Source organism: Malus domestica, chromosome 02, assembly GCF_042453785.1.
Source record: "Malus domestica chromosome 02, GDT2T_hap1".
Taxonomy (NCBI): domain Eukaryota; kingdom Viridiplantae; phylum Streptophyta; class Magnoliopsida; order Rosales; family Rosaceae; genus Malus; species Malus domestica.
In genome coordinates, this window is record NC_091662.1 from 17,039,555 (window position 1) to 17,065,078 (window position 25,524).

General features: G+C 38.2%; 2 protein-coding genes across 2 annotated transcripts; both read left to right on the forward strand.

Annotated features, from left to right (window-relative positions):
- Nucleotides 1-1,945: 1,945 nt before the first annotated feature.
- On the forward strand, nt 1,946-2,890 carry LOC103441882 (bZIP transcription factor 44). Its single transcript, XM_008380600.4, has one exon. The coding sequence runs from the start codon at nt 1,961-1,963 to the stop codon at nt 2,645-2,647; it is 687 nt and encodes a 228-aa protein (XP_008378822.2). The 5' UTR covers nt 1,946-1,960; the 3' UTR covers nt 2,648-2,890.
- Nucleotides 2,891-16,168: 13,278 nt separating this feature from the next.
- LOC139191322 (uncharacterized) lies at nt 16,169-16,573 on the forward strand. The gene has a single exon (XM_070811988.1). The coding sequence runs from the start codon at nt 16,169-16,171 to the stop codon at nt 16,571-16,573; it is 405 nt and encodes a 134-aa protein (XP_070668089.1).
- Nucleotides 16,574-25,524: the final 8,951 nt, after the last annotated feature.

Genomic DNA, 25,524 nt, shown 5'->3' on the forward strand with positions numbered 1-25,524 from the left:
GTTGGTCTAAGTTGGGCTATCTCTAACTTAAGGATATTGAATGATTGAACCTTTAAAAAGTTGTGTTGGCTTTAGTCCCTGTGTTTTGATTGGGCTCTCAAAAAGTGTTAGCTCCAGTATAATAACTTGACAAATTTTCATGAGAGTTCCCTGTTAATATCACTAAAGCTTTTTGTGATAAAATCCAACACCTTATAATAGGTGACTAAGTTGAAACAATATCAGTAATGTTAGTGGTGGACTATGTTCTGCCTTATAAAGTTTATCACTTTTGCCTATAAAATAATCCTACAGGAATAATAATGATTACTAACTAGTTAATCTCTCATTTCTTCACCTCACCATCCCATATTTTTATCCTAGTTCTCTCATTGATGGGACATGGGATTATTAAAGGTATGTTTATATGCGGATTTTGAAGTTTCATTGAACTTAAGCTCAATTAGTTAGAAATACATTGCAAAACTTATGTGGAAGGACTTAGAAATGGATAGATGCTCTACATTTTAGAGGATTTTCAAAATGACCGGTGAATTTTCAAGTCCTTTGTTTAGTGTCTTTATAGTGCATTTGCAATATTCTAGAGTAACTTTGTAGTGTTTGAGGATTTCATTGTAGTCTTAATGTCTTTTTAGTGTCTTTAAGTTCTTTGAGATTTGAGACTCTGAAAGGCCATTCATATTTCAAACATAACATAATAGTTTTATATCATTTGAGCTTTCTCAAATAAATCTATAATTTACTCTAATGACAGCAGCATTTGTACTTTTTCAAAGGTATGCAGGATGCCATTGGTTTACTACTTTTTCCCTTTCCTTTTAATTCCAATTCACCAGAAGCCTTAAGATCGACTCAAGAATCTGGTCATCTTGTGTAATTCTCTCATATAGAATCCCATGAACCCCCTATCTTTCCTTTGTTATGATATGGATCGTGTCCGTTTATAGTACATCGTGCGGTCAGAAATTATTTTAAATATTTTTAATTAAAAATAAACATAAACAATACTTAATAAAAATTGACTGCACGATGTACAATGAATATATATGATTTACGAATTCTTAAAACCCTTATCAAAAAGATCGAAAGAATATCTTGTTGGATACAGATATATGTACGTAATATGATCCTCTAGACCTCCACTGTTTTTCGATGGCAACCCTAATCATTCCTCTTCTATTATTGTTGGTGGCCCATAATTCACGCAAAATTAAAATATAACCCTGCCCTGTTACAATCTACTTACAGTTTACCCCCATAAAAATCTAAAAGGATCTTGTTATTCACACAAGTATTTTTACCTTTCATAGACTTTCGTAAATTTATTTACTTTAATTTTCTTTAATTCATTCAATTCGATAACTAAAAATTAAAAAAAATGTGTGTAAAGGTACGTTGATAGCATTATCTAATGTAAAATACGTCTCCCTAAACGATAAAACAATTCCATTATTTTAAACCCACAGAAAAAGCAAATGGGACGTCACTTTGTAGTGTTCGTCGCTGGTTGGTTATATTCTCCATTAATCATTACAATATTTTTTCTGATCAAATCAATAATCGGCTTGGTGCTCCGGAGCCTTGACACTCTCACACATCTCAGCTTTGGCTTGCTCAAGCCCAGCCAATCCCCTAGTTCCCACGTCATCAAACCTCCTAACCACTGGCTCCCCACGCGTTTTTCATATGGGCTATTGACACGTATCCCGAGTGGATCCCAGCTAGTCTCTTGTTTCTTCGTGACTAAGCTAAAAAATAAGCTTTTTAGGGACCCACCAAGGGCTACGTCACACCCAGTGCCCCTTTAAAACCCCTAAGACCCACGCTCTATAGTGCCACCTGACTCAAAAGCTAATCCTGTACACATACGGCTTACTTAATCAATACGATTTTGGACAAAAATACCCTTGATCGCCCAACTTAATTTCACCAATTGGTACGCTCCGGTTTTCCTTTAAATATGAAGCACCAACGCATCGTTCCTTCCCTTTCCTCCTTCCCCCCTCCCTCTCCATCTAAATTAGAAGTTCAGAGAGCTTTTGTTGTAGCAACCATGTTGTCTACTCTTCCAGCCAATCTTCCCTCTGATTCCCTCCTCCATTTTTCAGCTTTCGACGGGGGCTTTACCCCGTGGGATTGCTCGGACCTTTTTCAGGCAACGCCATCCCCTAAACCAGTGATATCAACCCTAAGTTCATCTCCAGTTCAGTCTTCCAAAACAGTGATTTCGAGTTCTTGTTCGGATGACGACCCGAACCGGCCGGACCGGACCCATGCCAACGCGAAGTCATGCCAAAATGACGACTCGAACCGGACGGTTTCTGTGGTGGACGAGCGGAAGAGGAGGCGGATGATATCGAACCGGGAGTCAGCCAGGCGGTCACGGATGCGAAAACAAAAGCACTTAGAAAACCTACGGAATCAGGTGAACCGGCTTAGGGTTGTGAACCGGGAATTGAACAACCGGTTGAGGATCGTTTTGTACCATTTTCAGCGCGTACGGACAGACAACGATAGGCTCCGATCCGACCACGTTATGCTCCGGCAGAAATTGTCGGACATACGTCGAATTTTGGTTTTCAGTCAACTACAGCACTTTTCTTCTGCATGGCCGTGCAATACCATTATTCCAGAACAAACCCCATAATTAATTACGTAATTTATTAGACCATTAATATTCTGAGAAGCAAAAAACCTAGTGAATTTCTCAGAACAAACCTCATTAATTACGTAATTTATAAAAGCTGCTAAAGCGAATGGTGGGGTTAGGTCTTATGGTGAATGGTGATTTTTGCAAAAAGGCAAAAAGTAGGGTTTGGAAAATGCTGGTTTTATTTGTAAAAATATATATTAGCCAATTAATGTTTTGTTTTGGAAGCATTTTGCAGTATGTTGTTGTTTTGCAATTTCCTAATCTCTTGATCGTTGTTTTGTTTAAGCTCTCCACTATTAGTCCACTTACGTATGGAAAGCTACAAATTAGTGTTGGTAGCACACAAATAATTCCCTTCTCTGCAAAACGCTGAAACTTGTGCCAATGTGCTGCCAATGTTTCCCCATTTTATATCGTTCTAATTGGGTTCCTTAAGTTAATTAATTAATTTATACTATAATGTTGGAGCCTTTTTTTGGATAATTGATATGCACGAGAGCACTAACTTGAAATGGACAAATGGGAAAAGATCATATTGCCCTCCGTATTCATTATATATAATTATCATGTGTGGCATATATAAAGTTATAAACGAATCTCATCAAAGAATAAAAGAAATTACAAACGAATATTCTAAAGGGTTAATCTTGTCTTTCGGACATATAGATTATTTCAATAATAAATAGAGATGCTAAAATCAATAGTCAAGTAATGGACTATAACTTTTTAAGGATTTCATTTTTTGAATAATGATCAATTTCTTTACCCATTTAGGGGAATCTTAGTTAACATTCAAAATCAAGTCCAATAAAATCAAGGAAGAATCATTGATACTTGCAATATTTTTTCTTTTGTTTCTGTTATCATACGCTCAATCAACAATATAATTCCTAAGATAAAAGTTACACGTCCCAACAAAGAATTACTTGATTTTAAGAGAGTCATAATAGTAATCCTCTAATATTAATCATACTTGTACCATACTTAACCAATCCCAAACTACTGAGCACAGGTCAACGTTATACCGTCAAGGACCCAGAAGAGTTTCCCTCCAACCAGGAGGCCAATCACAGCGCGACACGTGTCGACATCAGAAGCCAATCATAGAGCGACACATGTCAACATCAGAAGCCAATTACAACACGACACGTGTCAATATCAGAATGGAACTAGAAACGCTCTTCTATAAATAGAGATCATTCTCTCACAATATTTTCTAATGTCATTTGTACTAAATCATTCACTAGTACTCACTAAAGGAGAGCTTGAAACTATGTACTTGTGTAAACCCTTCACAATTAATGAGAACTCTTCTACTCCGTGAACGTAGCCAATCTGGGTGAACCACGTACATCTTGTGTTTGCTTCCCTGTCTCTATCCATTTACATACTTATCCACACTAGTGACCGAAGCAATCTAGCGAAGGTAAAAAACTTAACACTTTCTGTTGTACCAAAGTCCCCACTGATTTTGTGCATCAACATTTGGCGCTGTCTGTGGGAATGACACTTATCCCCACTCTCTTTAGCTTTGCCAAGCTGGTTTCCACCATTCGTACACTCTCTTTTGACCAGGCATCCATCTCCAACATGGGGAGCAAAGGAAGCCACATCACATAGAATGACACCCCTCTTGCACCTAGTGCGAAGCAACGAAAGAAGGAAGGAAAAAGGGTTGCTCTTCAAGCTAAAGTCGATGAGCTAGAAGCTCAGAACAACAAGATAGCAATGAAGAATGAGGTTCTCCAGGAGCAGTATGAGAAGCTCTTTGAGACGCTCCACGAAACTAGGCGTACTCAAACACGCGAGCTCGTTGCCCCTGTGGACATCAACCATCATCTGGGTACCCTCCAACACCGAGGGTCACCCTTTTGACATGGGTATCCCTGACGAGGAGTGAGCTAATCATCAAAACATTGATCAACATGAGACTTCTCTCAACCCAGATGCTTCGACCCGAAGCAGGAGAAGTGGAGGAAGACACCTCCTTGCAGAAGGATTGGAAGGATCGAAAGCCGTTTATCGTGACTGCTGAGACTTTCTAAAGCAACGTCGAGAGAATCCCCTCCATATATGCTCGAAGATCAATGACCCAAGGGTTTCTGAAAAACTTGGTCCTCTCCCATGACCCAGGCCCGCTGCCAATCTAGGGAAGGAACAACAGGTCCCAGAGGAACATGAAGATACATGAGACTCTGAGGTATTCCGACAGACTCGCCCTGGAAGTCAGTACGACGAGTCCAAGAAAAAACCACATGCCCTTGCTTAAACTTTCCTACTTCCAAGAGGCAATGAAGACTTACGAAAGAAAATTCCAGTGGTACATGGCTCCACTCAAGACCCCCTTGTCCTACAGCTCCTTGAAGAAGTAAACAAGTTGAAGGCTGAACGTCTGGCCGACATACCTGACTGGAACCAACCCAGGCCTGGCCCTCTCACAAGGAGGATCCTCGACACCCCATTCAAGCGAAGACAAAACAAAAGCTTGGTTTACAACTATATACTGGAAGGGAGGACCCAATTGAACACCTTAACCTCTTTGAGTCCACCATGGCATATCGGATGCACACCGACGAAGAGCGATGTCTACTCTTCCCTTCCACCTTCTCTAGCGGAGCTTTAAATTGGTATTGTCGTCTTCCACCTGAGACAGTAGACTCATTTGAGAAACTGAGAAAACTGGTTTTTCTCAACACATCTTCCAGACCGATCGCTTGCATTCTACAGATGACTTGTACGTTATTCGCCAGAAGCCGGATAAGTCACTACGAAAGTATGCTGGTCGCTTCAGCCATGAGTATTCTCGTTGTGCTGAGGAAGATGACAAGACCGCCCTCAAGGCCTTCACGGGCCTACGTGATTGTTTCTTCAAGTACATGATCAATGCCAACACTTGGAAGACTTACTCTGAGGTGATGGCATAGGCTTACAACCACGCCTCCGCCGAAGCAAGGACATACCAAGGGAACCCCCATATGGTTAACCCCTATTAACAAGTGGGAAGTGGAAGTCAAGTTCTACCAAGTAAGGAGATCTTGGCCATTCAGACACCCATTGCATCATTTCCTGCCTCATTTAGCTACTCGCTAAGTCACCAAACGTATATGTCTCTTGGTAAGAGGAAGAATTTTTACTCTCAGCAAGCCCATTACAACAAGAGGGATAAAAGTTCGTATCAAGACAACCAGGGGTGAATGTACCGTCGACTATTATGACTATGGGGCCAAGCCCCACTCTTTCAAAGTGGAGGACTAGGTATTGAAGGAAATGTTATTATAAGAAGGCATACACATTACAAATGTTTTGACTCTTAACAACTTGAGATCTTTTGTCACACAAGCCATTCGGTAAATGTTTAAAGAAGAATTAATTCAGACAACTTCCTCTGAGTCATTTGTGTTCCTAGCATTGAACACTTGGTCTACACTGACCTACCTTTATACTTCTACTCAAAGTTTCAACATGCGTACTTTGACACAAAGTATGTGATACTAAGTGTTACAACCAACATGGTTCACATATCAAAAGCATGGATCTCTTCATGCATAGCAAAACATTCATAGGCATCACTCATATCAATCAACATAAACATTATATATTCCAACACATTCATACATAAACATCATTCATTCTAACACATTCATACATAAACATCATACATTCCAACACATCCATACATAAGCCAACTGTGCTTCGAAAAGGTTCAACATATTTTGTGTCTTCGACACTTGCTACAATGTGCCTCGACACTTTGCCCTTATTCTCACCAACCAGGTGATGACATGTAAAGAATGAACTTATCTTCATGTCACTAACCAGGTGATGAAATGTACAACCCGTACTCTTCTTCATGCCACCAACCAGGTGATGAAATATACAACCCGTACTCTAATATCATTTGGCAACTTGCCACTCATGCCACCAACCAGGTGAAGAATGAACTTATCTTAATGTCACAAACCAGGTGATGAAATGTACAATCCGTACTCTAATATCATTTGGCAACTTACCATTCATGTCACCAACCAGGTGAAGAAGGAACTCATCTTCGTGCCACCAACTAGGTGATGAAATGTGATGAAAGGTGATGAAGGAACTCACCTTCGTACCACCAACCAAGTGATGAAAACAACTCACCATTCATTCCACCTACCAGAAGATGAGTGGTACAACTTGTACATGTGAACTCGTAGATCAAGCTATTCAGCCCTCTAACATCTGCTTCAAACATTTCCCCTCTGTAACAATGCAAACACTACAACTCGTAGAAAGCTTCACACTCTTAATCAAGACAGTGTGAAGCAAAACCAATTTATGGTGCCAACAAGAGTTCATCGATGAAGGGCAACCACAATTCTTAAAAGCTTCACACACTCTTGATCAAGACAGTGTGAAGCAAAACCAATTTATGGTGCCAACAAAAGCTTCATCAAAGAAGTTCAACCATAATTCTCAAAAGCTTCACACACTCTTGATCAAGACAGTGTGAAGCAAACCAATTTATGGTGCCAACAAAAGCTTCATCAATGGAGGGCAACCACAATTCTTAAAAGCTTCACACACTCTTGATCAAGTTAGTGTGAAGCAAAACCAATTTATGGTGCCAACAAGAACTTCATCAACAGAGGGCAACCACAATTCTTAAAAGCTTCACACACTCTTGATCAAGACAATGTGAAGCAAAACCAATTTATGGTGCCAACAAAAGCTTCATCAAAGGAGTTCAACCACAATTCTCAAAAGCTTCACACACTCTTGATCAAGATAGTATGAAGCAAAACCAATTTATGGTGCCAACAAGAGCTTCATCAATGGAGGGTAACCACAATTCTCAAAAGCTTCACACACTCTTGATCAAGACAGTGTGAAGCAAAACCAATTTATGGTGCCAACAAGAGCTTCATCAATGGAGGGCAACCACAATTCTCTAAAGCTTCACACACTCTTGATCAAGACAGTGTGAAGCAAAACCAATTTATGGTGCCAACAAAAGTTTCATCAAAGGAGTTCAACCACAATTCTCAAAAGTTTCACACATTCTTGATCAAGACAGTGTAAAGCAAAACCAATTGATGGTGCCAACAGGAGCTTCATCAAAGGAGTTTAACCACAATTCTCAAAATCTTCACACACACTTGATCAAGACAGTGTGAAGCAAAACCAATTTATGGTGCCAACAAGAGTTTCATCAATGAAGGGCAACCACAATTCTTAAAAGCTTCACACACTCTTGATCAAGACAGTGTGAAGCAAAACCAATTTATGGTGCCAACAAAAGCTTCATCAAAGGAGTTCAACCAAAATTCTCAAAAACTTCACACACTCTTGATCAAGACAGTGTGAAGCAAAACCAATTTATGGTGCGAACAAAAGCTTCATCAATGGAGGGCAACTACAATTCTCAAACTTTTGAAGCAAATTCAAGATTGTTCGAAGCAAATTCAATTTATATGGTTCATCCGAACCTTCGACTACTACAAGGTGTGACTTGCATCACAATCTCTTGCTCAACAGTGTGGAAGCAAAATTTGTATATGTTGTCTCTCCCACATTTTCAAATTTCTAGTTTCCAAAAAAATTAAAAAAATGGGAAATTCAACAAAGCTTCATCAATGGAGGACAACTACAAATTCTCAAAAGCTTCACATTATCTTGATCAAGATAGTGTGAAGCAAAATCAATTCGTGGTACCCAACAAAGCTTCACCACAAAAGCTTCACCAACAAAAGCTTCACCACAAAAGCTTCACCAACAAAGCTTCATCAATGGAGGACAACTACAAATTCTCAAAAGCTTCACACTATCCGATCAAGATAGTGTGAAGCAAAATCAATTCATGGTACCCAACAAAAGCTTCAACTCCAAAGCTTCACCAACAAAAGCTTCATCAATTGAGGACAACTACAAATTCTCAAAAGCTTCACATTATCTTGATCAAGATAGTGTGAAGCAAAATCAATTCATGGTAGCCAACAAAAGCTTCAACTCCAAAGCTTCACCTACAAAAGCTTTACCCACAATAGCTTCACCCACAAAAGCTTCACCCACCACAAAAGCTTCACCCATAAAAGCTTCACCCACAAAAGCTTACCCCACCACAAAAGCTTCACTCACAAAAGCTTCATCCACAAAAGCTTCCTCATCACAAAAGCTTCATCCACAAAAGCTTTCCCCACCACAAAAGCTTCACCCACAAAAGCTTCACCCACCACAAAAGCTTCACCCACAAAAGCTTGACCTACAAAGCTTCAACACAAAAGCTTGACCTACAAAAGCTTCACACTATCTTGATCAAGATAGTGTGAAGCAAAATCAATTCATGGTACCCAACAAAGCTTCAACCTCAAAGCGTCACCTACGAAGCTTCAACACCAAAGCTTTAATATATATATATATATATATATATTTGGAAATTCGAAAAGAAAAAAGAAAAAATCGAAAAAAAAAATTTCCTAGGCCTCCTCTTCTTTAGGCCTAACAACTTTCATAATAAATATATATGAAGAAGGAGTTTTGGGCTACCACTTAGAAAGGAAATGACTCATTCGTCAACTCCCTCGACCAGAGACTTGGGGGACTCCTACCATATGTTATTGCACCTTGATACTCGGAAGTCTCACGACCACTCAGTGACTTGGATTTTTCAAGTCTCCAAACAAGAAGTTTTCCTCACTCGGGCGATTAAGAGAACACTACCTCAACCTACATGCTTCACTCACAAAGCTTCAACATACAAGCTTCAACAAAAGGAAAAATTCAAAGAACTTAGTGAAGAAGACCTTGGTGTATTTAACACAATACATTGAAATGAAGCAAAGCTTGTTTATTGATATCTCCGATAAGTTACAAATATGTACATATACATGAATCAAAATAAACAAACAAGAGGGAGCCTTCACAAAGGTTGCTTAAGAGAAGTCTTAGCAGTCGGCAAAGCCCCAGAAAGAGGAGGCACCAGAAGGTGATTATTCGAAGCCTCAGTACTAGGCAGTGAAGGAAGATTTTGTGAAAACATGTTCATTTGAATAACATCTATAGCATGCATTTAACAATTAAAAGGCGGAATCATGCTTGCATGCATTCAAAAACAAAACATTACCCATGAAATTCAAAGCCTAGTAGATTGGTGAACCAAGACTCAACTCAAAACAAAGTGAGTTGAAATTTATACCTTTGTAAATTCCTCTTTGCATAAACAAAGGCTAATCACCCAAAGAGAGGGCCTTCATTCCTTGCTTCTTAGATCCATGGATTTGGATGGAAGAATATGGTTCTCCAAGTTCCCAAAATTGAGAACCTCTAAGTATCCACACCAAGGTAAGATTGATGAAGAAATGAGTGACCTTGGAGTAGTGGGATTGCTAGATACACCCTCCAAGGGGGCCGGCCTCTTTAGAGAGAAAGGAAAGCATTGTGTTCTCTTCAATTTCCTAAAAGAAAACCCTAAATGAATTTTGGCTATAAAGTCATATTTATACCTTTATTCATTTGAGTGGTAAACTTGTAATTAAAGCAAGTTCACTAGCCTTCCTCTAAATGGCCGGCCATGGGGTTTTGTTTGGGCTTTTGGGCCTTTGTGAATTAAGTTGTCATACAACTTAAGTCAATGGACTTGACGTTCGAAGCCCATTGGGCCTTGAGGCCCAAAACTATCCCGAGGTCTTTAACGAACTTATTCGTTTGATTAATTAACATATTAATTAATCCTTGCCATAAATAATTAAACCATTTAATTATTCTTACTCATCTCCATTGTTTCTTCAATCTCCACCTTACACGATGTACGATCCATTAGGTTCCTTTTAGCGAGGCAGTGGGCGATTAAAACCATTTTACATCGATTGTGAATTGAAACTTACTTTCAATTCTCCCTTTAGTGATTACACACGTTTAGGGCTTCCACAAACCATGAGTGACACATAGCAGCATATCATGGTTACCCAAGCTAATCAGAAGAGGTGGAGAACCTATTCAGTTTAGGATTACAAATGCAATACGGTATTTCTCTAATCTAAAACTCTTGACCACATTGTTTGGTTTGATAGTTTATTTATTCATGTCTACTATCCAATGTGATTCGTGTGCTTATATGATTACCTTGAATGTGATTTGGAACGTTTTCCTAAATCTCATTCATACTCTGGCCAGAGGTTCTAAATCATATCATAGATTATTCTCCCTCAAACGATTTGAAGGTTAGAGATCCCTTGTTGCGCATTCACTTGTCTCCATGACTAAGTGGCTTAACCCCAACGATGCCGTGGACACCCCGATGGGGTGACTTTGACATAATCAAAGATCAAGGACTTAACCACAAGACAACTGTGATGCCTCAGGTCAAATGACTACTTTGCATTATCCAAACCATGAGTTCTCATGTGACATGAATATGAGAACTCTTCGTTGATCGTGTTCAGTGAACTCATTCTCTATTGAGCACCTACGTACTTGTCTTGATGTCACACACACCAATGACTCGAGACTAGTCACTCTCCTTGAGAGAAGACACAGCACGTACTGTTCTTAACGGACTATCAATGCCCAATTGGCAATCCTATGATCAGGAACGTTTAGGATGTGTCTACGAAAGAATGGTCTCATGAATCTAACTTCTTTAGATTGCATTCTCCCAATCACATATTCCTTGGACTTATCGTTTAAGCATATAACATTTATATGAGACGGCTTAAAACAATAATCTTTGCCCTTCATATTAAACTAGATTAGTTTAACATGTGAAATGTCCGTAAAGTATCATCATATGATTGGTTTTAGGGCACATTTCCAACAGGCAGAACCCTAGAAGGAGGAGGCATCGAAGGTTGATCATTTGGAGCTTCATTACGCGGTACAGCCTAGAAAACGAAGGCAATAAATGCCTTTGGAACAAACCCACAAACCTTTTATGATTAAGTAAAATCTGACTATCAGATTCCTGCAACTAGTCGAGCTTCCTCTTCATGTTTGTAGCATAGTCATGTGCGAGCTTGTGCAACTGTTTATTCTCATGCTTGAGCCCTCTGATCTCATGTTTGAGACTTATCACTTTAGCCGCCAATGATTCAACTTGGCGGGTTCGAGCAAATAGGCGTTGGGTCATATTAGACACCTGCACATTGAACATTGAGAGCCAGAGAATCCTTAATAGCCAAATCATCACACAATTGGTGCCCTTATAAAAGAAAGGGCAACATGGCCATTGGTTCATAAATCGAAGAGGCACCACTCTCCGAATTCCGAAGAGGCACCACTTTCCACATGCAACATCAGCTCCTCGGGTACCACAAATAACTTTTCCAAAGATCTCTGACAAAGTTTAGACATATAAATTTTGAAGGTCCAACTACTCTACTATTACCCACAAGGGTAAAGGAATAGAACCACTGCTTGATAACTAGAAAGTCCCAATGTGTGTCAACCTCTGTGCTCCGTGGCAAGGCAAACTGGAAAAAATGTCCAACCTTTACTCACATTCGAGAAAACACTCCCAACAAGATTGCTTGCTAAAAAATCGAAGAGGCACCGCCCTCCAAATCTCGAGAGCCAGACTCCCAACAGGATTACTTTCTCAAAAATCGAAGAGACACTGCTCTCCGAATCTCAAGAGTCAGACTCCCAACAAGATTACTTTCTCAAAAATCGAAGAGACATCATTCTCCGAATCTCCAGAGCCAGACTCCCAACAAGATTACGTGCTCATAAATCGAAGAGGCACCGCCCTCCGAATCTCGAGAGTCAGACTCCCAACAGGATTACTTTCTCAAAAATTGAAGAGACATTGCTCTCCGAATCTCAAGAGTCAAACTCCCAACAGGACTGCTTTCTCAAAAATCAAAGAGGCACTATTCTCTGAATCTCGAGAGCCAAATCCCCGACAGGATTGCTTGTTCGAAAACCGAAGAGGCACCGCTCTCCGAACTTCGAGAGCCAAATTTCATTGGATAAAGCTTGTTTGCAATCTTCACACGCAACATCAGCTTTCCAGATACCACATATTACTTTTTCAAAGTGCTCTGACAAAGTTAAAACACATGAAGCTTGCAGCTCCCACTACATTGCTATGACCAATAAGGGTAAAGGAATAGCACTACTACTTGTTGTTAGGGAGACTTCTATATATGTCGACCTCCATCCTTCATAGCCAGGCAAACCTAAAAATAAAATAAAATGCTCAACTTTTCTTCACATCCGAGAAGGCACTCTCAGCAGAGTCTCTCGAAATACTCAGCTTCTTTTCTTCCCAATAATACCTCTACAAACAAGCCATACCAAAGCAAGAGTATCTCATATCATCAGGGTTAAAAGCAAGAGTATCCCATCTCATGCTTTTTCCCTGTCTTTTCCTTTGGCCTTGTTCTTACCTGCAAGACAAGGAGAAAGAGAGCAATCAGTCAGCACTTGGAATCAAGCTTCCAGTCAGGAATTGACTGCCTGGAACCCCTTGCCTGATTACTTACCTGGCATTGCTCTTGAGTACTCATCTTCAACATCTTATGCTTCCAGAGAAGATACCACATCTGCTTGAGGAACAGATAGGGCAAGTGAGAAGGATACAAGGAAGCATGTGGAGACAAGTGTAACAGAACACGTGCCGATACATCCACTACTTTGTCAACAGCAAAAGTATCCCATATCATCAGGGTCGAACGTACTCTAGATTTGATGGACTTATTTTGACCTTCAAATTCTTGAGTCGGCCTTATATTCTAGAGGAAACCAGAAAACCCTCCAGCCTAGTTCAAGAATAAGCTTATGGAAAGTTACTTATTCAAAAGCAAAAGTATCTTATATCATCTCTTCTTCATTTGCTTCTCCTTATCCTTGTTGCTGTTTACGACACAAGGAGAAGGAGAACAATCAACCGGAAGCCGAAGTCGAACCTCCGATCCAGGTTGCTTGCTTGGAAGTCTGATTGCTTACCTTGTCTGTTACCTCCTTCGGCAAATCTCCTAGCTCGGCGACTTGGGGGACTCCTACTATAGGGTTTGTATCGCACTTGACCAAGCCTGAAACTATAAGTAAGCTTCAAGTGAAATTGATACATTACCTTGTGCATCTTAATCGGTTAAAGATACCACCCCTGGTTGGAGGAAAAGTACTTCCAGAGAAGATGCCACATCTACATATGAGACAGATAAGGCAAGTGAAAATGATACCACACTTCAGTACTTAGAAGTTTTGTGATTACTTAATGGCTTGGATCTTGCAAGTCCCCAACCGAGGAGTTTCCCACACTCGGGAACTTAGGGGAGCACTGTTAGTACCATACTTAACCAATCCCGAAACTACTAAGCACCGGTCAACGTTATACCGTTAAGGACCCAAAAGAGTTTCCCTCCAACCAGGAGACCAATCACAGCGCGACACGTGTCGACATCAGAAGCCAATCACAACACGACACGTGTTAATGTCAGAATAGAACTAGAAACTCTCTTCTATAAATAGAGATCATTCTTTCACAATATTTCCTAATGTCATTTGTACTAAATCATTCACTAGTACTCACTAAAGGAGAGCTTGAACCTATGTACTTGTGTAAACCCTTCACAATTAATGAGAACTCTTCTACTCCATGGACGTAGCCAATCTGGGTGAACCACGTACATCTTGTGTTTGCTTCCCTGTCTCTATCCATTTACATACTTATCCACACTAGTGACCGCAGCAATCTAGCGAATGTCACAAACTTAACACTTTCTGTTGTACTAAAGTCCCCACTGATTTTGTGCATCAACAAATCACATAATTTCTTACAAATGAGATTTCCTTTTTGCTTAGTCTCACATAATACATGATCAATAATACAAAGTGGTGAATTGTTTTGATTGTTATGGTCTTCCTTTTTAATCCATCATGTCACATGTTCAAACTTTACCCACTCCGACACTCTGCTTAGAAATAGAAATATCTCTTGTATTAAAAACAAATCAAGGATCTAAAAAACGATATATGCTAGTCGGGCAGCATGTTGCGGCGTAGTGCCTAGGTAAACTAGGCAAATTTAAGTATATTTATTATATATCTTATCAATAAGTGTTTAGTTATACTTAAAATATACAGAACTTTATTGGGATAAATAAGTTGCAAAATAACATATAGATTATAAAGTAATAGAACATAATGAAAACATGATGAACATGCATATTATGTGTGTTCATCTAAGTACTCCTCTTACAATTTATTGAAAAATAAATAAAATTCAAAATGAAAGTTAACTATTTCTGTTGAAATGAGAATCACAATCTAGGCAAGTGCCTAGGCAGGGTTGGATTGACTAGGCGGGCCCCTAAGCAGGTTTAGATGCCCTTTCTTAAGTTTCAAACAAAGATTAATCAAGGTGTTAACCAACCACCTAGCCTAGGTGCATCTAGACGGAGATTTTTAAAACAGTGAAAAACAAATTGATCATTAATTACAACACAAAGGCTTTCATTCTTAATTATATGCCTATAGTGACAGCACAACCAATACTTAGCTAACAATATCTTTGTTCATTTGAGAAGTAGTGGTTAGAGCAACTCCACCGTTGGAGCCCTCCCCCCAGGCAATCCACTATTCAATCCACCCTGTGACCAGGAACTGCCATAATGAACAGTAACTGCCTTTTGCATCTCCACCCTTGCACTTGAATAGCCCTGGCAATAGGCAATAAAATATTTATTAATTATTTTTTTACAAAATAATACTAAATAAATTTATTTGTAATTTCGGATAAGATATTTTAAATCGTTCTTGTTGCGCCATGTGTTATTTACCCAAAACGACTATTATTGGTCATAGATTTCGATAAGATTTTTATCCAATGTCATCGTGCCACGTGTCGTTATCTTTTCAGAATCTTTGAGGATAGATTTCGATCAGATTTTAAATCGTTCTCGTTGCACCACGTGTCATTATCCAAAAGATAATTATTGGTGATGGATTTCAATAAGATTTTTATCCAATGCCGTCGTGCCACGTGTCGTTATCTTTTCAGAATTTTTTAGGATAGATTTTGATAAGATTTGTAATGAATGACGGCATGCCACGTGGCATTATCTACAACCTAATCATTTCAGAATCCTTCATATAATCCATCATCCATCTTTTTAAATCTCACACCAATTTTCTCAATATCTTTATCATTATTCATAGTTTATGCTTCCTTCTTCACCAAATCAAAATATGTATCATTATTCATAGTTTCTATTTACAATGTCTTCTTCTTCAAGCATGATGTGGGAAATCGATCAAGAAGAGGAAGAATTGTTTAACCAATCTGAAGGAATGTTCAATCTCCATATAGCCCAAAATGAGAAGGAAGAGGATAAGGAGCGGAGAATGAGAGATGACGAAGTAAGAATGGCCAGAGACTCACATTCCCGTCGAGTCATCCAAGCTGTGGCTCAGATATGCAGGCCCACCCGTTCCAGAAACCTTGATAGAAGCAGGCAACAACGAGGTGAGGAGTTGTTGGACGATTATTTTGGCCATAATAGTGCATTTCCTGATACGTACTTCTGACGTCGTTTTAGAATGGAACGACATTTGTTCAACAAAATCATGATTGATGTTTGCAACCATGATTCTTACTTTGTGCAAAAGAATGATGCTTGTGGTGCTATGGGTCTCCTTCCCGAGCAAAAACTTACTGTTGCGCTGCGGATGCTTGCGTATGGAGCATCTGCAGACCAAGTGGATGAGATAGCGAGGATGCGAAAATCAACCATTCTTGAGTCCCTGATGAGGTTTTGCAGAGCAATCGAATCTATCTACACCGCAGAGTACCTCCGGAAACCTACTCACATGGACTTGGAAAGGCTTCTGAAGAAGGCCGAGATGCAAGGTTTTCCTGGGATGATTGGGAGCATTGATTATATGCATTGGACGTGGAAAAACTGTCCAAGTGCATGGCAAGGCGCTTATGGAGACAGAAAATGAGCAAAAAGTATCATTTTGAAAGTGGTGGCATCTTTTGATACATGGATTTGGCACGCCTTTTTCGGGGTTCCGGGAGCTCAAAATGACCTCAACGTCCTTGCCCAATCCCCAGTGTTCAACGATGTCCTGCAAGGAAAGGCATCAAAACTCACGTATGAGGTAAACGAACATATGTACGACGGGCCATACTACCTAGCTGATGACATTTATCCAAAGTGGTCAACATTTGTCAAAACAGTGCCACGTCCGCGAAGTGCAAAGGAAAAACACTTTGTAAGATATCAAGAAGGGTGCAGGAAGGATGTGGAGCGTTGTTTCGGTATCCTCCAAGCTCGCTGGGCGATTGTCAGGGGTGCTGCCAGATTGTTTGATGTAGAGTCGCTTCGATCCATCATGATGACATGCATTATTCTTCACAACATGATTGTGGAAGATGAGTACGATTATGAAGCCATTGATGAATATGAGCTAGACACGATGAACAATTCAAGAACACGTATATATTGTGCTCATGACGCCACCGATGAGCCCGTGCAACATGAGCCATTAGAAAGGGATGGACGTTACAATGAAAGGATCATTCAACGATATACTGCATTTCAAAGGCCAGACATGCACAATGCACGGCAAAATGACTTGATAGAGCACTAGTGGGCATTGAACCAAGTTGAAGATAATTAAGTTCATTTAGTGTGTTTTTTATTATTTGGTATGTTTATGTAATTTTATTTGGTGTGTTTTATTTTAGTTCATTTAGTGAGGTTTTTATTATTTGGTGTGTTTATGTAATTTTATTTGGTGTGTTTTATTTTAGTTCATTTAGTGAGGTTTTTATTATTTGGTGTGTTTATGTAATTTTATTTGGTGTGTTTATGTCATTTGAATAAAGATTCTCTTATAGTATAAATATATTACCATATTAAATAAATTTACTCTCACTTTAAATAAAGTATTAAATTCAATAAATTCGAAACAATATAAAATACTCAATTCAATAAATAATAAATTACAACCCAAGGTGATTGGAAAACTATGGGCTCCGATTACAAAAAGTACTCTAATCATCATCACTTAACCAATTTGTGGTGCTAGGATGATCTTCTCTTGTCGTGCTAGGACCATCTCCTCTTGCTCTCGCTTCTCTGCACACCTACTACGCACACCACATCCTCTTTCTCCGACTTCCAAAAATATTTAGAATTTGGAGACTTCCCTTCTAAAGGCGTGTTCATAATCTCACGATCTCGTTGAGCCATTCTTTCTTCTCTAACCAGTTCCCTTTCTTGCCTAAGTAGCTCTCTTTCTCTCTGATTAGCTTCAAATTCTCTCTCAACAGCTGCAACTTTTACCTCCTCTCTAGCCTTATCAGCCTTAAATTTTGTCATTTCTCGCGCCAAAGTCAATTCACTATGGCGAGTAAGTTCTTCCATGTAATTTGCATAATCATGCTTGGAAGCACTTCCTTTTCTCTTTGAAGCCTTCTTACCTTGAGGCCTAATTGGATAACGGCTCGAACCCAACGCTTGTTCAGGGATGGGCATTTCGGGCACTTCTTCTGCATCATCTTCTTGCGAGCCATTATCAAGTGTAAAGTATAGCGGGGTGTTGTTCATGACAACTTCTGGACCGACAGGCACAACTCTGAATTTAGGACAATCTTTGACAATATTCCAACATTTCCACCAGTTGAACGATTTATTTTTGGTTTTGGTTTTGGCACCATACCAAGCTTGTGCTTGAATTAGCTACACAATGGGGGAGAAGAAATAATTATAATCAAAGTAGGTAACAAATAAATAATACAAACAAATAATTATAATTAAAGTATGTAACATATCAATAATACAAACAAATAATTATAATTAAAGTAGGTAACAAATAAATAATACAAACAAATAATTATAATTAAAGTAGGTAACAAATAAATAATACAAACAAATAATTACAATGTAAATTTAGGTATAGTACAAACAAATAAATAATATATTGTTACCTGATCCGTGTAATTTTCCCCACTTCGAAGATTACTACTAGCTTGTGCCAAGGCGTCTCTCCAAATAGTAAAAGTTGGCTAAGTAATTTCCAACGACTAGACATCGATTCTTTGGTTCTACTCCCACTCATTTTCTCAAGATAATTGGTATGAATAAGACTCTGCATTTCTCGCAACTGCATCTCATTACCCGTAAGCGAACTATGAGTAACTTCAACCCAGCTAGTACACAACGCAACATCTTCAAGAAGCGACCAATTCGTACCTGTAGCAGTAGTCATTTTGTTGAAAAAAATTGGATTGAAACTTTAAGAGAAAGATAGGAATTTGATTGAAAGTAGTTGAGAAAATATGAAATTATGGTGTAAGGTAGATGATAATGAGAAGGTATTTATAGAAAAGTAGAAAAGAAAAAAAAATTTAATTTTCAGATATTTTTTTTCGGATTTTTTACAATTTTTAAATTTTTTTTATTCAAATAATTAATCTCTGCCGTTGGATTTAAAAAAAAAATTGAATTCCAACACTCTAGATTGTGCCACGTGTCACAACGGTAACTTTTCTTAATTTTAAAACTATTTTTTCTTTTCTTTTTAATTTACAAAACAGATTAACATCAACCGTTGATCTCAGATCAAACGATTGATATTAATCAGCTTTTTTTTATTACCGTTGGAAATTGGACGGCTCGTATTAAAGAGCCGTTGGGTCAAACGGACCATGGGAAGTCACGTGGCTTTCCAACGGTCACCTGCGCGCGAGCCCTGTGCCCTGTGAACTTTTTGGCTGACGCGCCCCCACTTGTGAGTGAGGGGCACGCACCTAACACAAAAAAAATTAAAAAAGCAAACACAACTCGGGCTGCAAGCCTGTCAATTCTTCACGGGCCTGGCCCTCGGGCTGTCCAAGGCTGGAGGCCTATCCACTGGCCCTCGGGCGCTTTCCCTTCGCCTGTCCCCCGAGCAATCACCAAGGGTGGACTTGCTCTTAGGATTCAGAATTTGCAAGGAGTAGTGACATCATCATACTATGTAATTTGGTATTTACCATATTAGTCAATGATTACAAAGGAACTTCATTTTGCACATCTAAAATTTGTTAGTCCACCCACTAAATGGAACATTTTATAACCAAACAGCTCACAAATAATTCTTAAAAAGAAACGTCCACCAAAAATAAATCCATCAAATTATACGAAATGGCAAGAAAAAAGAAATAAAAGAAAATTCATGGACTGTACTGTAACAAATGTCTCTATATTCTTCTTTTTTCCTATATACAAATTTTAATTTTAAGCAAGTACATATCTTCATCACTCACTTTTCCTCTACTAGAATTGATTGATTTTGGATTAAGTGCAGAGAAAATGAGAGCTTTGGTAGAAAAATAAGTGATTAGGGACTTTAATACTGTATTTTGAGGAGAAGGGGGCCACAAGGGTTTTTTTTCTCTGAATTCTTTTATGAGAAGTTGTGATCAGTGATGTAATCCAATCAGTATATAACCAAAAAATAAAAAAATAAAAAACTAAAAATAAAAATAAAAAAAGGAGCCATCGTCATCCCATATGAAGTACTTTTTATTGAGTAAAACTTTATATTAAGTACGTTTTATTGAGTAAAACTTTATATTTAATAGCAACACGGAAAGGAGACAAACCTTCTTACCTTTTATTTTTATATCGTTTATATCTGATGTGTCTTCTTACCTTTTGCTTCTGTATCGTTAATCTGGTGAGCCACAAACTGTGCCATACTACAAAGATGACAATTCACTATTTTGTAGTCTATGACTAGGGGCGGGCAAATCTATCGATCTTTAAACAAAACCGATCAAACCGGACAGGCTGTTCCAATTTGATCTGCTTTCCCTATATAATTTTAAAATATTTGGCAGAAAAAAGGAATAAGACCAGCTGGCCCGGCTCAAACTTGGTGCAATAATGTCTGCACTGTTTTTGACCGAATTGTATTGGACTTATTGGTCTTGATTTTTAAAAAGTAATGTTTGAAAGACTAAATTTGTAGATTAAATCTGTAAATTAAATGACATAGAAGTTATTACTTAAGTGTTGATTAACGTATCCATTTTTTTATTGATGACACATCATTTAATTTGTAAATTTAATCTACAAATTACGTGAATACATGCAATATTACTTGAGAGAATGGTTAAGTCATTGTCTTCAAATTTAATCTCTAGAATTCTCTTCAAGTCACAGTATTCAAGTCATCGTCTCCGTGGTCATCGTCATTGTATGAATACATACAATATTACATGAGAGAATGGATTAAGTTTCATAATAAACTAACCATAATAATTTTGTTCGCATTCACCTTTAACGAAAATCAAACATCTCACTTACAAATGAAGGGGACCATCGTCATCGTCTTTAGGTCATTGACGGTAATCTTCAACCTAGATCTTAACATCGAAACCTGGATACCGCAGTCTTGAACTTTCACTAATGACATGACTAACACAAACCTACCATCAATTTGACGAACCATTAAGTGGTATGAAGTCTAGATCTTGTTTTTTGTTTGTTAGAAATTGAGGTAAGTACGGCGTCGAATTGCCTGAATCATGCCCGACCTAAATCTATGTTAAGTTACACTCATTCCAATCATAGAGCTCGTAATCACTTGCCTCATTTACTCTCTGCTAGCGCATTTCCCCAAAATGTTTCCTATTGTAGAACAATGAAGCTCGCAATGTCACTTTGTGAAGTTGACTTTATTTCCATACATTTTTTGCTTAAGAATGTTTAACAATATTTTGAAGCATCTTGCTTCCATGGCATTCATGCTCAAGGAGAACGTCAAAGGAATATGTTTTTTAGGGTGGCAGGCATGCTATCAGTTCACTCATGCTATAACGATTGTATCTACTTATTACTAATACTTATCCTAAATTCATAAAATATTAAACCATGTTGTTCTCCAATCATATAACATGCAGATTAGTAACACTAGGTGAGAATGTCATATTAAAAAATTTCTCTACAGAATTGAATGTTATACAATTTCTTTTTGTATAACAATACTACAAATTGGAACAACCACATACACTAGAATGTATACCAAAAGGCGTATATATAGCAAGGGCATACATGGCTTTCATTATATGAAATTCGGTTTAGGTTAATAAGTAATTTTGTATTTCATCATCATAATCAGTAGTTCCTTTATTTTCAAATATAGGTAAATAGATAGTTTTTTTCTTTCCAACTATCACTCTCTAAAGTGAAAAATGTTGATTAACTTGATTCCAGAATCAAAAATATTTTTCACCTCAAGTGAAATATCCCTTTCCATTAGTGGGGGTAGGTATGGATTGAACCCCATATAAAATCATCTTAGAAGGCATGATGAATGCTTATGTTTTATGCTTTAGATTATGAAGGGTGTCCCCCCTGTTGTCCCTTTCTTTCTTCACCTCAAAGTTTTAAAACCCCAAATACTCGTCTTCCCTAGCAAAGAAAATGGACTCGTAGAGCTCCTGCAGTCGTTGATTCCCATACAATCAGAGCCTGTCACTCTCTGTTCACACATAGTTTATACAACATGAATGAGTATGGTTCGATCCTGCTAGATGCTCTTGTGTGTGTGTGTGTGTGTGTAATATATAATATATATGCATACAATTTCACTGCACCTGAAATTTTAAATTACTACGATCACGCTCAGCTATTTTTGCACCAACAGGATCCTCTTCGGATGAATTTTGAAAATCTGTGAATTATGTCTGTTCATCGTAAATCGTGTGATCAATTTTTTTTTTCAGGTACTACTTATGTTTAATTTTAAATAAAAATATTTAAAATAATTTATGACTACAGAATATACGATAAATTGACACGATTCACGGATTCCCGGCAAGGTTGTTGCACCATCTAAATGGGTCCCAAGGACCCCATGCAAGTTGGGGCCTGCTCCTATACCTAACAGTTCCTAGTGGAAGTTTTGATTTTGGTTGCTGACGTAATTATTAAATAAATAGGAAAACTAGTGAAAAAAATGTTTGAAAACTTTGAGTTTTAACAATAAAGACAAAATAAAGGGTAAAGTGAATAGTACCAGGATTAACTTTTTAGTGTAAAAATGTGATTTTTCGTTAAAGTGAACAGTACCGGGAGTTTTTCGTTAAAGTTCCCATGATAAATAGGTCCAAAGTTGGGAGCATTCCACTTTGTCATTGTGTTTAACAATTAATCATTGTTTTATTGACGCTGGAACAAAACTTATAAGTACAAAATTTGAATCTTCTATATAAAAGTGAACCGTGGGGCAGAATATTAATCTTTTCTCTATGTCTAAGAATATTATTATGTCCTCTTTTCAAGTATAAAAAATGTTGGAAGATGAACGTTTGTGTAACAAGTAACAACTGCACTAATATTCACTTAGGAGTGTAAACCGTGGAAGCATAATATATCTACATCACTTAGTACCAACGATGTCAATAAAGCCACTAAATCACGCTTCATTAGTCAAAACATCTAGAATTGAAGTAACCTAATCTATATGTATAAATGCATACCTACAGATGTAGACATGATGAATGTCTGGAGAGATTGACCTTCTCTTCTATTAGTTTCAACAGACTTCTTGCTCACAACAGGACGAGCATGTTGTGAACAATTTAAACCAAAAAGAGAGACCAGATTATGTATTAATTGGATTATAATTGCTCCTCCTATCATGGCAACTGTTATAACTCCTCTTATTTTGAAATTTAGTTCATTAGTTTCCGTCCATAATGTTTAATACTAGTTTTAAACAATTTAAGTCCAATAAAAATATCAGTGCATACACTTACATGTCCACATATATATAGCCATTAAGTAATAGCTTGATCTTACTCACTTTATGAATACTCTTACATACCGTTATTGTGATATGGCGTCTCAACCAATAATACAATGCTATATGTTGGAAAACTTACACATACTATTATCTTATTGGAATAAGACATCACGATGACAATAAACTTGTTGCATATAAGTCATTCTCATACAAAATCATGCCAAAATAGTTTTCAACTATTTTATACAACCATTCGGCTCCTCCTCGTTTCTAGAAACTTGCTTTTGTGGCTTCAACAATTAAAAATACTTATCTGCTCTGAGTATCCGACACTCCGATTGTTTTAACCATTAGATCTTAATTTTTATATTTTTAAATAAAAATCTAATAGTTAAAAATTTAGAGTACTGGATATTCCGGAGCACCCAAAAAAGTCCCCTCAACAATACTCTCCCATGAAAGTTTGATTAGAACTTTAGGAATGCGATCGTGGGAGAGAATATTTTTCATAGCCAAGAAAGCTTAGGTTTATCCCAATGTGATCCTGATTCAGTATGAGAAAAATATTTCAATGCCCAAGAAACTTTTGGTCAATCTTAATATTGTCGAGAAGGGTTTCTTTTTTCATACAAAAATTAGTATTGGTCATTTGAATGTCCCATCCAAACTAAACATAGTAGTACTAAACTCGCATACATATGTTTTAGTCTACAAAGAGATTATGTGCCCAATTCCACAATAAAAGATAGGAAAGTGTTATTTATACATCGAATATTTCCTCTAACACATATGTAGACAAGCAAATTTCGGTAAGAATAAATTGTCACCAAACACATTGTTGATGCACAAAACCGGAGGGTCTTGGAACAACGTAAATCTGACCGTGAATCTGCGAGAGAGTAAATAACACAAGATGTATCGTAGTTCACCCCAAAGTTTGGGCTACGTCCATACTGATATTGTATTTCTGAGGGAGAGAGAGCTCTGAATATGAGAGTGAGAGTTTTGAGAGAGCTTAGAGCTTAAGGGATGTGAGGAGGCTTCTCCGATTGTGAGGGTGAGGAGGCCCTTTTATAGAATAAGGGCTCCTCCCCTTTTTACATATTTGCCCATTCCTTTATTACATAATTCCATTTAAGTCCCCCGAGTATTTATACGAGGTCTAAATATGGAGGCCCTAAGTATGGTACAAACAGTAGTCCCCCAAGTCTTCAGTCAAGAGAGTATTTTGGCTGGAGACTTGAAATTCAGTCCATGTGTGGGTCGAAGTAACTAGATGTCGTCTTGAACTGATACTCGAAATCAGGCAGTGCTCAATCTGAAATGATGCTCAACTAGAAGTAGCACATGTTGCAAGGCTGCTCTGCTTGTGGCTTATGTTGCCTTGGTTGGCTCGGCTTGTGGCGTTGAAGGTGAGGGAGTCCCTTTTATAGAATAAGGGCTCACTTGTCAATACATAAGTGATGGGTTAGGAGTGATGTTCGCGGCGAGGCGGTTGCTCAGCAACCGGCGATGCTCTCTAGTGATGGTGAGGGAGTTCCTTTTATAGAATAAGGGTTCTCTCCTCAGTACATGAATAATGGGCTAGAGTTGATGCTCACGGCGAGGCGGTTGCTCAGCTGGCGACGATGCTCTCTAATGATGGTGAGAGAGTCCCTTTTATAGAATAAGGGATCGCTCCTTAATACATAAATAATGGGTGCTCTCTAACAAAAGTGAGGGAGTCCCTTTTATAAAATAAGGGTTCGCTCCTCAATACATAAATAATGGGCTAAGTCCCCCAAGTATTTTTCATGAGACCCAGTTGAGGCCCAATATATGGAACATAATGTAGTCCCCCAAGTCTTCGATCAATAGAGGTTGTTGGCTGGAGACTTCAAATTCAATCCATGTATGGGCCAAAATGGCGGTTGTTCGGAGGCGGTCTTTGTAGACCATGCATTGAAGCTTTGTAGGTGAAGCTTTGTAGGTGAAGCTTTGCAAGTTGAAGCTTTGAAGCTAGAGCTCTGTAAATATAGCTTTTGAAGCTAGAGCTCTGTAAATGAAGCTTTTGAAGTTAGAGCTTTTGTAAATGAAGTTTTTGAAGCTAGAGCTCTGTAAATGAAGCTTTTGAAGCTAGAGCTCTGTAAATGAAGCTTTCGAAACTGATT